This window comes from Chelmon rostratus, chromosome 3 (genome assembly GCF_017976325.1).
Source record: "Chelmon rostratus isolate fCheRos1 chromosome 3, fCheRos1.pri, whole genome shotgun sequence".
Classification (NCBI taxonomy): Eukaryota; Metazoa; Chordata; class Actinopteri; order Chaetodontiformes; family Chaetodontidae; genus Chelmon; species Chelmon rostratus.
In genome coordinates, this window is record NC_055660.1 from 15,239,143 (window position 1) to 15,252,046 (window position 12,904).

The 12,904-nt window shown below is 43.3% G+C and overlaps 1 protein-coding gene across 1 annotated transcript in view; it reads right to left on the reverse strand.

The window, feature by feature from the left end:
- Positions 1-239: 239 nt before the first annotated feature.
- adgrl3.1 (adhesion G protein-coupled receptor L3.1) overlaps positions 240-12,904 on the reverse strand; it is a 106,856-nt gene continuing 94,191 nt past the window's right edge. The window contains exons 20-26 of the mRNA XM_041933991.1: positions 10,084-10,252; positions 8,328-8,456; positions 7,609-7,702; positions 5,370-5,498; positions 4,579-4,596; positions 3,589-3,891; positions 240-2,851 (exon numbers count right to left, since the gene is read on the reverse strand). Coding sequence (XP_041789925.1) covers positions 2,277-2,851; positions 3,589-3,891; positions 4,579-4,596; positions 5,370-5,498; positions 7,609-7,702; positions 8,328-8,456; positions 10,084-10,252 — 1,417 coding nt within the window. The 3' untranslated portion in view covers positions 240-2,276. The remainder of the gene's footprint in view (positions 2,852-3,588; positions 3,892-4,578; positions 4,597-5,369; positions 5,499-7,608; positions 7,703-8,327; positions 8,457-10,083; positions 10,253-12,904) is intronic.

Genomic DNA, 12,904 nt, shown 5'->3' on the forward strand with positions numbered 1-12,904 from the left:
TGGAGAGTTAGACTCAATACTATGGAGATCTGTGGCGTGCAGATACTCGTCATTAGTCGTTTTACAGATTTCCAGAGAAAGGTATAGTTTTGAATGCCGTATGCAGTCTCATTCAGTGGCTAGAGATGCATATTTGAACTGAAATCACCGTTGGGTTTAACACCATGTTTACATTTAATCTCAGTGTAATAACTGATAACACTCAAGAGGCAGAAAACCGCAAAGCTATGTCAGTAATTTATTTGTTGGCAAACAACTTTCACTGTTACAACAAATATTAGTTATGAGATCATTCAACTTGGAACCCATACAAAAAGAATAAATAATTAGCAATAATATTGTAATAATAATCGTGATCATAATAATTTAAAAAAGAACCATAAAACAAACCCAGTGCCACTTTATTAACTTCTGCCTAAAGCCAGCTTTCTTTCCTCTAAGCTTGTTTTGCTGTCTTTAAACCAATAAACAGATAAATAAATAATTTCTCTCTTGGGGACATGGAGGGGGCTTGTGGGATACATGTGCAAGCTACACTTCATACACTTATGAAAATTTCCCCCTAAATAAGTAAACATTAGTTTTCCACATTGGACAGTGCTGCTGTGTTTTCACATCTTCAGTACACATATACGGTGTAATCATGGCATTTCACACTTGACACCCACCCTTTTTCAAATCGTGAAAGTTTTCTCTTTTTTTTTTAGAGAATGACATTTATTACTCTCAGCATTCTTTTTCTGTACAATAAGATCTCAACCAGCACAGCAAGGTAACGTCAATTAGTAGAATATTTGGCAATAGAGAGGATATGCTTCACAAACCGTTCTTGTGTGACTCCAGATAGCTGGTATCTTTGTCATTTTGTCCTCAGCTCCTTGAGCTGAAAGGAGGGAAATGCTTTATTCGAGAACAAATGAGATGAGACCCGCTTCCAGCAAAGACTAAAAGGCAGCATTTCCACAGTAACCGTCTCTTTCATAACTGTGCCACTTTATTTTCCCTTCTGTTTTAAAATCTACACAGTGGTAAAGTATATAGTAACAATTGGTTTGCAAAATGTAAGTGACAGTGGTGTTGCTATAAAAAGGACCAGGATGAAGTGTGCGTAGGGTATATGCGTATTAATTAAGGAGTGCTTAACGGTCTCTGTATTTACCAAAGAGTGACATGAAAGATTGTTCCTTGCTCGTTCTGTAGTCTACACATGACCAGAACATATCATGACATTTCAGAACAGTTCCACAGACAAAAGGTTTGCAACTTAAAATTAAAAAATAAAAGACTTGGTCATATGCAACATTTTGTATCTGTATCTGTATTCTGTACAATACATAGAAACAGTTTGTGATTTCTTTATAATCCTTTGATAACTGAAAACTTTTACAGAAGAAAGAAGAAGAAACGGAACCCATTTTTTTCTTTTTTTTTTTTAAGTCAGTCTGTTGTAATATGATCTTCCTTCTTTGTTTTCAGTGAAATACACAGTAGCCGCAGTCACTACAACTTGCAGGAATGTTACACCAGCCCAGACGAAACTCCAGTTTAGCAGATACGAACAGGAAGAGAATTGAGAACATCAGCGTGATATGGGTACAGTTCGGTTGCCCAATAAAATAGTTTTTGGGATGATCGGTAGTGAGGGCATATATCATACATCCTCCACTTGATTGGCAGGTAGTGGGGCGGGGCCTTTTTAAGGCCAGTTTATGTTGTGAGTTTAATATCCTGCTCTACCCTTTGGAGAGGTGGAATCATTATCCCAGTTCGTGTCTTTAAGAGTGAGACAGAGAGACAGACATACAGACAAACAGAGAGGCAGCTCCTTTAACCAGGGCTGGGGGCCACGCCCCTTTAGTGGTGGTAGTGGAGGCTATATGCTATGATCTGCTAGAGGTCCACATTGGGGAACTTGTAGGGCTTCGTTCAATCCAAGATTCCAAATTAAAGTAACAGGTGGGGTAAAATTACAGAATCCCTCTCCCTTCCTCTCCTTTCCAGCTTACAAGTTCCATTTCTGTTTGATGTTCACAGAGGTCTCTCAGAACCGCCCTTTCAGTCTGCGCCATTTGTGACAATACATTCAGTCCCTGCTTCCATTTGAACAGCGATACCTCAAGCATATTGTCATGAGCCATAGTGAATGTCACGCACAGCACGTCAAGTCAAAGATGGCGGGCCAGCTCAGTCTGTCAGTCAACGACACAGAATGTTTTCATCGGAGGGTTGGAAGTTTGAGAGCGGGCTGGGGAGGGATAGAAGTCTCTTGATTGGCTCTATAGACTGGTCACCAGGTGGGAAGGGTCTATGGGCGGCTCCTCAGGCGACGAATCGGACTCCTCCTTGCTGCCGGACACCATGTATCCATCACTGCCACCACGGCCCATGTGGTAGTAGCTTTGTAGCTCGTGAAGGTGATTCCTGGAGCCCAAGTTTGGCATGCTCTTATAATAGACGTCATCCAGCTCGGGAGCAGTGGCACTCTTACAGGGCTGCAGCTCCCCAGAGCTGTCTTCCTCTCCATCTGTTAAACCATTCATCTGCCCGTCCGGGAGGTCCGTCAGCACTGGCATGCTGGTGTACAGCGAGTCTCTGTGGTTGGGCATATGCGTGTGCTCGTCAGTGTGCTCGTTGGTCAGCAGGGGGAAGAAGCTCTCGCTGGTCTCCTGTGGAATGCGCCGTGGCCGGGAGAAGCTGTGGGGGGGTGGCGGGGGTGGGGGGTGGCTGTCTGGTGGAGGAGGCCGTGGCGGCAGGAGCGGCGCGTTGGACTCCTCTCTGATAATCTCCAAGCCCAGGTTCTCCTCGTGGGGGAAGGCTGCAGGGTTGTCTAGCACCATGGGACCATTGTCCTCTTTACTGCTGCCCACGCAGCCGCCGACTCCACTGCTGCTGCTGCTGCTGCTGCCTCCCGCCATGCTCCCTGAAAGAACCAGGCAGGAATAATGGTTACCACACATTTCTGCTCACTTTAACAAGGAGCAGTGCTTTTCCTAGTATAATGACGTGGTGATGATTTTAGCACTCCAGAGGTCAACATCTTCACATTAATAGTGGATAAAATGTACTATGTGTAATGTGAAAGGGGAAGCTCGTTATAAGGAACCCGCAGCGAATTACCATCTGATCCTGCAGCTCCCCTCAGCTTTAAGCAGCGTTTCAGCACCTCTGATCTCATTGTTTTGGCTTTCCGGCCCGTAACTTTACTGTTCTCATCAGCCTCATTCTCAGTTGTAGCAGGCAGCTGTTTTCAGCAAAAAAAACCTCTATATAACCACTGTACATGCCCAGCACCAAACTAGCAACCACCTGGACCATGCCGCCCGAGCTGCACTTTATTGTTTCAGTTGTCCCCAAGTGGACAGCCAGTTATTGCAGGTTTAACATGACATATGTATATGTCTATTAGTAAAGCGCATGCAAAACTCTAAATGCTCTCCTAGTTTGGAAAATTTTGAGGCAAAAAAGTGTCTTCATACCCAAGAAATCCTACTTATGCACTTTACAAGTAGTGTCCCTGTGTAGATGAACCATGAGTGTGTGGCTGTCTAAGCGTCAAATAAAAAAAATAAATAAATAAAATCCAGTCACCTCCGTTGGCCATGCTGCTGTTGACAAGCTTGTTCATCAGGTTGTGATTGCGCTCTGTAGTGGCTCTCTCATGGTTGTTGAGGTAGGATGGGATGTAATTGGACGTCAGCTCCTTGAGGATCTTCTTCTCCAGGGTCGTCTCCTTGTGGTTGCTGTGGGTGCCGTAGCCGCCACTACGGTCCAGAATCTGGACGCAGTCGCTCAAGTACTCACTGCTGGCCATGCTGTAGTTGTTGGCATGGTTACCATTAAGAGGCAGCGTATCCATAACACTGGAGTCTCTTGCGTTGTTCAGGATGCCCTCTGAGGAACAAATAATTTAGAAAGTAATAATTATTAAGATTCTTAAATAAACTAAGTGGATTTCTCAGAAGACAGATTTTAATTATTGTTTGATATCATAGCGTGTGCTGTGAATTGAGGATTAAAAAGTATCAATGATAATTTTCTTGGAAGGAAAAATGCTTCAAGCATCCATAATTCATTTAATAGCAACCTCAGAAGTACTTTCTTCTCTCAATTACTGCCAGCGCTATAGCAATACAAAAAGACGTGTTAGCGTTTCACTGCAAAACAAGATAAATGTTTTGAAGTGACACTTAAAGTTAATACATTGCAAGTATTTTTAAGGGCAAACCTACTGCAACTCAATTATAACTCATATGTCACATTTGATCCAGAGGATTTCAATTCAGTGAGATTCAATGGTAATGCTTTTTTAATATTACGAATATAATGTGCTCAAGGAGAGGATTTTCAAATAGCAGTTTCTAGAAAATGAATCTAAAAATGTGTGAAAAACCAAGACAACTGCATTACATGGACTGACTAATGATTCGGGAAAAAAGCCTTAGCGTGGCTGACAGCCAAAAAAAACAACTGTTTGGCTGTAGATTGGACTCAAAATGCTAGGCAAAGTGCTTCGGGAGCGAGAAATGAGAGAAGAAAGTCGAAGTTATTGAAGTAGTTGAGTATTAATTTAGCCCATACTTGTGTCTCGGTAAGGTGCTAATGGACAGCATGAGGGAGAAGGGAGAAAAGAGAGACACGTGAGTTCATACATTGCGAGAAACAACTTTCTGCAGCTACTGAATCAACAGCTGCACAGTAATTGGAGGCCTGATGAAAACTGTTTAACAAAGAAGCCCTGTGTCTCAAAATCAAAGCGTTTCTCAGGGCCTTATTTTTAACTGGCTGCTGTTATATGGTTTATTTTTTATTTACACAGGGAAAACATAAAAAACACAGCTAACAAGTTACATTTAAAACATAGTATATATAGAAATATATGCAGTAGACGTGCAATAAGACAACACAAGCAACACAAAAATCTTCACAAAATGACATTCAAAATGAAGCACATACTGTTAAACTAGAAGATTAACACAAAACAGTACAAAAATGTCATGGCTCCCAAGTAGCTTATAAAAGATACAGTGAATGTGCAGCCAGTAACATATAGCGTGCATCTATAGCATACAATAAATCAGCATGTGCTCTTGTTATACTGTTTCGATAAATCAACAGTTTTTCCTCTCTACATTTATGTGCTGTGAGAACTGCCCAGTGGGGTTCCTTTGTGAGGGATTATTGCAGTGTGATTGATCGCCTCACTTGGGAGCCATAATAAGGCTAGATCAGATATGCAGCCAAAAGTGTATCACTGGAGCAAACATTTAAAAATGAAACAACCATGCAAAAGAAATCTCACGTAGGGAAAAAAATAACTCGAAGCAAGCTTTCCAACGGTTGCATGTTTATAATAAGAACATCAGGCACACCTTGGGTGTTGTACATGCCCACGGCTGGGTTGTTATAGACTGCCGAGTCCCCCAGGAGAGTGTTATAAGGATTGTTAGTACCATGGGGACGAAGGAGAGCATTAGTTATAAGATGATTAGCCATGGCTCCTGGTACAGGCAGATAGAGAAAGAGAGAGGAAGAGCAACAGCCAAGTCGAGAGAGGAAGAGAGAGGAAAAGCAACAGCCAAGTCAAGAGAGAAAAAGGAGGGAGAAGCACACAAGGAAAAAAAAAAAGGCAGAGATAGAAGTTGAAGGGGGAAGCATGTAGACGTCGCAGAGTGGAGGTAAGCCAGAGGGAGAGAGAATAAGGGAGAGTGAGATGGAGAGTGAGTGTGTGGAGGAAAGAGGGAGAGAAGAGGACAAGTAAATCAAACAAGCAAACACAGTTCGAGGTGAAAGCCAAGAAAAAGCTTGACAAGTCGTTCTTGCAGCCACTGCATACAGGCCGAGGGAGGGGACGAGAGAGAGAGAGAGAGACAGAGGGAGAGGGAGAGAGAGTAGCATAGCTTGGAGAGAAGTGTGCTGCAGTTCAATACGCTTGAGCAGAGGAGCATGACTACAGGAAAGTTAATGGACAGAGGCCACAAAAAAGTGTTCTCGCATTGTCTTCCCGAGGTGGGAGACAGCTCACGTGCACATGAAGACACCGCAGAAAAACAGGAGACGAATGATCACGACAGCTCCTATACATTCATCCTGGTGTTGTACTCTCCACTGTATCACGCAACCTCTCCTCCTAAGTGTGCATTTATGTCACAGAGACACGCTAAAAAACCTCCGTGGTGAGTTTTTTTTTTTTTTTTTAAAGTGAAACTTCATTCCTAGTTCAGAAACGAGAAGTTAGCCGGCAGCCTGAACTTGGCTGACAGAACAGAGTTGCAGGTAGAATAAATTAGAAACAGAGAAAGTGGAATGTGGCAGAACACTGAATGATTTTCTGGGAATCACGGAAGAATCTCTGGAAAAAAAAAAAAAAAAAAAAAAGTACCCTTGACTAAAAAAAAAGACAAAGGAAGTAAAATATACTGGCTAAAAAAATGTCCTAAAATATATGTACTTAAACATTCCTTCTCCTGTTCTCTCTCTCCAAATTTCAACAAGTCAGTCTCGTATCAAAATAGAAAATTTATTCCACCCTGTCCTTTTTCACTAAGCCCCAGTCATTTGAAATCTAAGGGCTAAGTAGCTTTCTGCGCCACACTTTAAAGTGTGAGGGAGGGAGGAGGTGGGGGTGTCTTAAGCCCTGCCTTACTAAGTGTGTGATAATTCAGTTGCTGACACACACCGTGTCTGCTTTAGCATCAATCTGTCATGCTAACAGCTTATTAGTGGCCTGAAGGGAAGTGAGGGCCACACCTCGACTTGGAGACTAACAAATGGCAGTGTGTGTGTGTGTATGCACGCGTTCCACTGCGTGTGTGTCAAAATGTCTGGCCGTTCGGGTGTCGATGTCCTCATTACCCGAGCCCTCAGACAGCTATACTCTTGGAATCCATTCTCACAGTGGCTCACTCTGGAGGGACGGCGAGACACAGCTCAGAATACAGTGAACTGAGCCTAATGTTCGTTTAAAAGCTTGGTAACTACAGTAGCTTTCCTGTAATGAGATTAGCTTGGCTGAACATACAGATTCTCAGGTGGAAAACACTGGAAAATGTTGCTCGACTTGCACTAGATTTCTAGTGCTACGCTGAAAACAGACTCGCAGTGCACTTTAGAAGCAGTAATTTCACCTGAAGTGACACACGGCTTCATTTGCTAATAATAAGCTTTAAACTAATGCAACTCTATATAACATATAGTATACTAATAGTAAAGGGGCCGTTGGCGTTCAGCTCAAGACGTGAATACTTTTTATCAGTGCCTCAAAAGATGACTAATGTCTAAAGAAGTATAGAAGCCTTCTATAGCACAGTCAGCTCTGCAATCTGTAGATTTATAAAGGGACCACAAACTGGTTGATGTGTCAGCTTTGACAAGAGTCTGCTCGTAACTCTCCCTCCTGTAATGTCATCCTTTGAAGCAGCAAAAAAAAAAAAGCAGTAAGTGATCTATTCTGCTAATCTTCCTCCCTCCAAGAACACAGCACCATTATCTGAAGTTTGGAGTCCTACCACTTTACTAAATGACAGCGTATGCTGTCTGAGCCTCCCGCTATTAATAAAGTAGATATGGTGACAGTGATGAGGATGCAAATGGTAGGTATCCCGTGGTTACCTCTGTTGAGTGTGGCGGAGCTGTTGATGTCTCCAGTGATGAAGGAAGACTCCTGTTTCCTCACAGTGTCATTCCACATCCGCCTGATTCGACTCTATACACAGGAGAAAAGGAGCGAGAGAGACGGAGAGGGGAAATGAGGTGGAGGTGGTATGGACGGAGACACAGAGGAGTGGGGAGAAGGAACGGGAGGAGTAAAGGGAAAAAACGGGAACAAGTCAAGGGAGGGACGATATGTGGACAAAAAGAGGGAAAGAAATATGGTAAGAAACGTAATATGTGGGGGTTCGATGTGCAAAAGAAGGGCAAATTAGTGCAGGAGAGGCAGTAAAGGAAAAAAGCGAAGCAACGACCAGTGAGAGAGAAACAGGTGGGGAAAAATAATCACCCGTCAATGCCATTTATACTCCATCTACCTGTGTGTCAGCATCAATACGTGCAGCTGTATGTCGGGGTTTGGGCTATCTCACTTTCAACACAAAATCCACTTTAAAGTCTGCACATACTCTACCGATCATTCTACCTTAGTCACATAATCACACGCTCCACGTTACAAGTGTGTGTTTTTTTTTTTTCTCCTCAAAGCCTGCAACGAAATTGGGACTCTAAATTGAAGTTGAAAGTGATCAGCGATAACCCAAATCCCTCATGGCGTGCTCCGGCCTCACCTGAGAGTCTGCTGTGCTGTAGCGTCCAGGTGTGCAGGCAGGTAAGCTCACCTGTGAGCCTGTGGAGTAGCGGCCGGGGGTCCGTGACGTGGTGGTCTTGCTGGAGGAGGAGATGGACGTCTCCACGCTCTTGCCGCTGCAGCAGTGAGTACGCAGGCATTTGCCGTACTCTTTACGCACCTAGGTGTGGCAGGCAGAGAGGGTTACACACAGACACACGGTGCACATATATAAACCCAAAAAAGCACTAATGAACGAGGAGGAACTGACTGATGTTCCACTTTTAGCTTATATCGAAGCATATCTTTAAGATGACGTACCCTGAAAGAAGCAGACTAGAGGGGCTTAACTTGATATAGTGTCCCTCCTTTTACTCAAACTCCTTGTGCAAACACGAACTCCATAAAAATTTACACATTAAAGGATTAACTTCATAAACTTTCCCCCCATCAGCATCCACCCCAAATGTTATTACTGCCACACATCCATCTGAAATGGACATATTCCTCCGGGAGACATATGATGCATTTGTAGACACAGAACATCTGCATTTAGATCCCAATCAAGTTAGAACAAATAAGACTGTAATTGCTTTTTAACAAGCTTGTTGGACTGGCAGACGTGTATTGCCACATGCTCTGTTTGAACAGCTGTGTGGCGAGTTGCTCCATGCATCTTGGGAGAAGCCGCGTTTGGTCCGCAGCCAAAGAAAACTACAGCACTGTTCGGAGGACACGTCTCTCTGGATACCTGATCCCGTGGCCTAACACATACCTTAGCGCACACATACACACACAAATGCACGCACTTGTTTACTGGTTGTACATTTAAAAACTGAAAAATCTTTGTAGGACGGCAGCCAGACGGGAGTATTAAGCATTTGATGAATTTTCTTTCCATATCCGACTCCTCTTCTGCACTCCCAGGAACTGACAGTGTGTGGGAGACTCTGTAAAAATATCCCAGGATGTGTAGGCTCCTCCTGGAAGCCATCATCATCATGCAAATAGAAAAAGTGGAACATATGTACTCACAAATTCCTCTAATCCTTGAAACATACATAATGGAGGTTATCTTGCCCTGACGATGATTTTATACCTGGTTGTTCTATTATCTTATTATTACATATCACTGCTTCGTTCGAATCTTTCAATGTCTTGATGCATTGTTGCCTGTCTTAAACTGTGTCTTGTAATGTGTCCCGAGTGCTTTGAAAGGTGCTTATGAATAAAATGCATTACTATTATTATTTTTTTAATTATTAGCTTTTCAAAGTGAGTTGCAAAGGGAGGTGTGTTATCAGTGTGAGCGAGGCTGATGTATTCAATCACAGACATCATCAGAGGAGTGTATCTGCAGCCATGGCCACCGAGACAGACATATATTTCCTCTGCATGTGTCCAAAATTTAAAACAACGAGTTTTGAACAAGCTATTTCAGGCTTGATGACCCTGCCTGAGGATGAAAAACTGCCTTTTCTGTCGGGGCGGGAGACAGAAAGTTTGTCAGACTAGCAGCTCAGTTTGTTACCTGCTGCCACGAGGCAAGACAGACAGCGGGAGAGAGAGAGAGAGAGAGAGAGAGACGGAGAGACAGAGAGAGACAGAGAGAGATAGCAAGAGTGAAAAAGTGAGACAGTTGAGCAGCCAGTATGGTTATTGAATGACCGATCAAACCCGTGACAGCTCTGCAGATATTTTTGGTGTCCCTGCTGATCAATGCATGTGTCTGTGTGTGTTTGTATTTGTCTGCCTGTCACACTGCCTGTCTATTTCTGTCTGGCTTTGTCTTGGGTTGTCTCCCTCACCTTCTTCTGCAGTATGCAGTGAAAGATGAAGATGAACATGCCCTGCAAGGAGTTGAAGATGGTGAAAAGGTAGGCCATGATGACGGTGCTCTCGTTGATGTACATGAGGCCGAAAGCCCAGGTTAGGCCCAGCAGACACAGCAGGGCTATGGCCCCGATCACCCAAGACCTGCAGAGGAGGGAGAAATGCTTCCTCAGTTACCGTGTGCCCCTATCACTTGACAATATCCCCATTTACTATGTCACATAAAGTGTAAAGTATATAATACAGATTTCATTGTAAGTAGGATAACAAGAGAGGCTCATCTCTTTCCCTGGAACAGTAAAGCTATTCAGCCAAGTTTGATGCATCTGGGACCATGAGGCAGGAGAAAGGGGTTAGAGAGGGTTCATTCTGAATCCCAACGCTGTGGGAGTGGGATGGAGAAATCAGTGGGAGGTTTTGCCTAAAAGAGTTATACTCTTACAGAAAGGGTGAGAGAATAGAGAGAGAGAGTGGATTTGCTCATTTAGATATCATCTCAGGGGAGCGAGGAGAGGTTATAAGCTCGCTGACGTCAGCCACTCGTCTCGAGAAAGTCAAGCGGTCAAGACTTTTTCCAAAGTTACAGCCAGACTCTATCACTCGCTCACGCACTTGTGAGTACAGAGGCAGAGTGTAAAACACATTTTCATAGGCAAAAGCGGGCACTGAAGTCTGTTAGTGCAACTGTGACTGTAACAATTTAATGGAATTAAATCTAATAAAGGTTTTCAAGGCTCTGAAGCTTCATTTCAAATGAAGCCTATGCAGAAGTGAGTCATAAAGGCCAAATGTCAGAGGGAGTCGGTCGTGTCGAGGCATGTGTCTGCAATGTAAGTCCTGCCCTGCGCGTGTGCGCGTGGGTGTGCGTGCGGCCATCTGAGCGGCTCCACCGGGCAGTAAGTAGAGGGACATTACAGCCATTATAAATGACATTTTCCCACTAAAGGTCAGACTTTCGGGGTCTGCCACAGCCACGAAGATGGCTGTTAATTTGATTGGCTGACTGGGCAGTGATCACCTCTCATGTGAGGGATGGAGACAAAGAAAGGAGGCAAGGAAAGTAAAGGGGAGCGGGGGGTGGGGGGTGGAGAGAGAAAGTCAGGAGGAGGGAAGAGAGAAAGAGGAGGAGAGTAAGTGAGTGAGACTCGGGTGATTGATTCGATGTTGCCCTCTGTGGCACCATTCAGGCGAGACAGAACCTCCAATAAAGCTCGTCTGACGACCCTCTTCAATAAAGGGTACACTCATCCCTCTCTTTTTCATCCCTTCATTCCACCTCTTCCTCCAGTGCTCCCTTGAGTCATGATTTCTCTCTCAGCTCTGTTTCCCCTCATTCACATCTCACCATTATAATATTTCAATAGCACATTAAGTCTATAGGTCACAGGAGCTCACAAATCACACATCAACAAGTAATCCATTTTACAAGGCAGGTTAATGGTTAATTTAGGGATATGCATAGTTGCTTGGCAGGTTCTACAGACAAATAAGACAACAAGCAAACCAATCAAAATGTCTCTGAAGACAAAAGGCATCCTGATTGGTGAGTGGCCTTACCAGAGCCAATCCACAACAAAGACAACTTGTGATGGCTTGGAGTTAAAGAGACAAAACAAACAAAAAAAAAAGTAAAAGGAAGGAAAAATAATAAGACAAAAAGGGCATGATGATGATTAACAAGTAAATGAACCGCTATAAGACATGACTAATGAAGTGAAATAGATTAAAATCCATTCAGCCTTCAGTGTGCTCAGGAAGAAGAAGGAAAGCCATTAAAAAGGAAAAAAGATCCGAAAGCATCATACTCTAAATCGCTCTTTCTCATCTTTCATCAGGCTTTTTGATTACATTCCCCAGAACTGCACTGAAGCAAAGATCAGTTGGTTTCCTCTCTATTCCTGAAATGCTTCCCACTTGAAAACCGACTTAAAACTGCTATCACAAAAGATTGGCAGAAACATTTAAATGACAAATCAAATGAGCGAGCCATTTTGAGTTTTACAGTCTAAATCCTGAGCCACGCCTCAGTAAGGCACAGAACTCCGAGCCATGGCATATTGTTTGAATTAGACGGAACCTTTTGTCTTGAGCTGCACTGGAACGACAAAATAACACAATCCTGATTAGTTGGCTCAGTCGGCGTTTCAGTGTTCAGCGGAAATGGAGTCATATTTCAGTGGCATTCTGGGAATAACATGACTCAATGAGAAGCGTTTTGAAATGTGCTTCATATAAAATGCAGGAAAAAGGCTGATGGACACAGTTCAGCATATGGGAAATACACTTTACTCACTGTCAAGTCTGTAAGCGTAAATGTGAAGCTGGAGCCAGCAGCCCATTAGCTTAGCTTAGCATAAAGCCTGGAAACAGCTAGCTTGGCTGTATTCAAAGGCAACAAAATCTAAAGCTTGCCAGCAATCTTGATTGTTTGATCAGTCCATCGTGAAAAAAATGGTTCCTCTTGTGGAGCTTAAAGGGACCACAACTTCTGCATGTTTGTGAAATAAATGATCCTTGAGCCTTAAAAATTTGACATTTCAGAGGAGGTTGTGTGCAGGACTGTTTCTCTCCCGGCTAAATCTGGCACATAATCCCCTATACAAAAACAATAAATTGTTATTTTACATTTTGCTTTTTGTCCAGACTAAACAACCAAGATATAACATGTTAATAAATCAGGACCAGAGGTGCTGGCAGGAGAATTTTGCTACATTCAGAAAAGGTTTGGCCACTTGTTTCCCCCTGTTTCCAGACTTTATGCTAGGCTACTCCAGCTGCATATTGAACAGACAGACA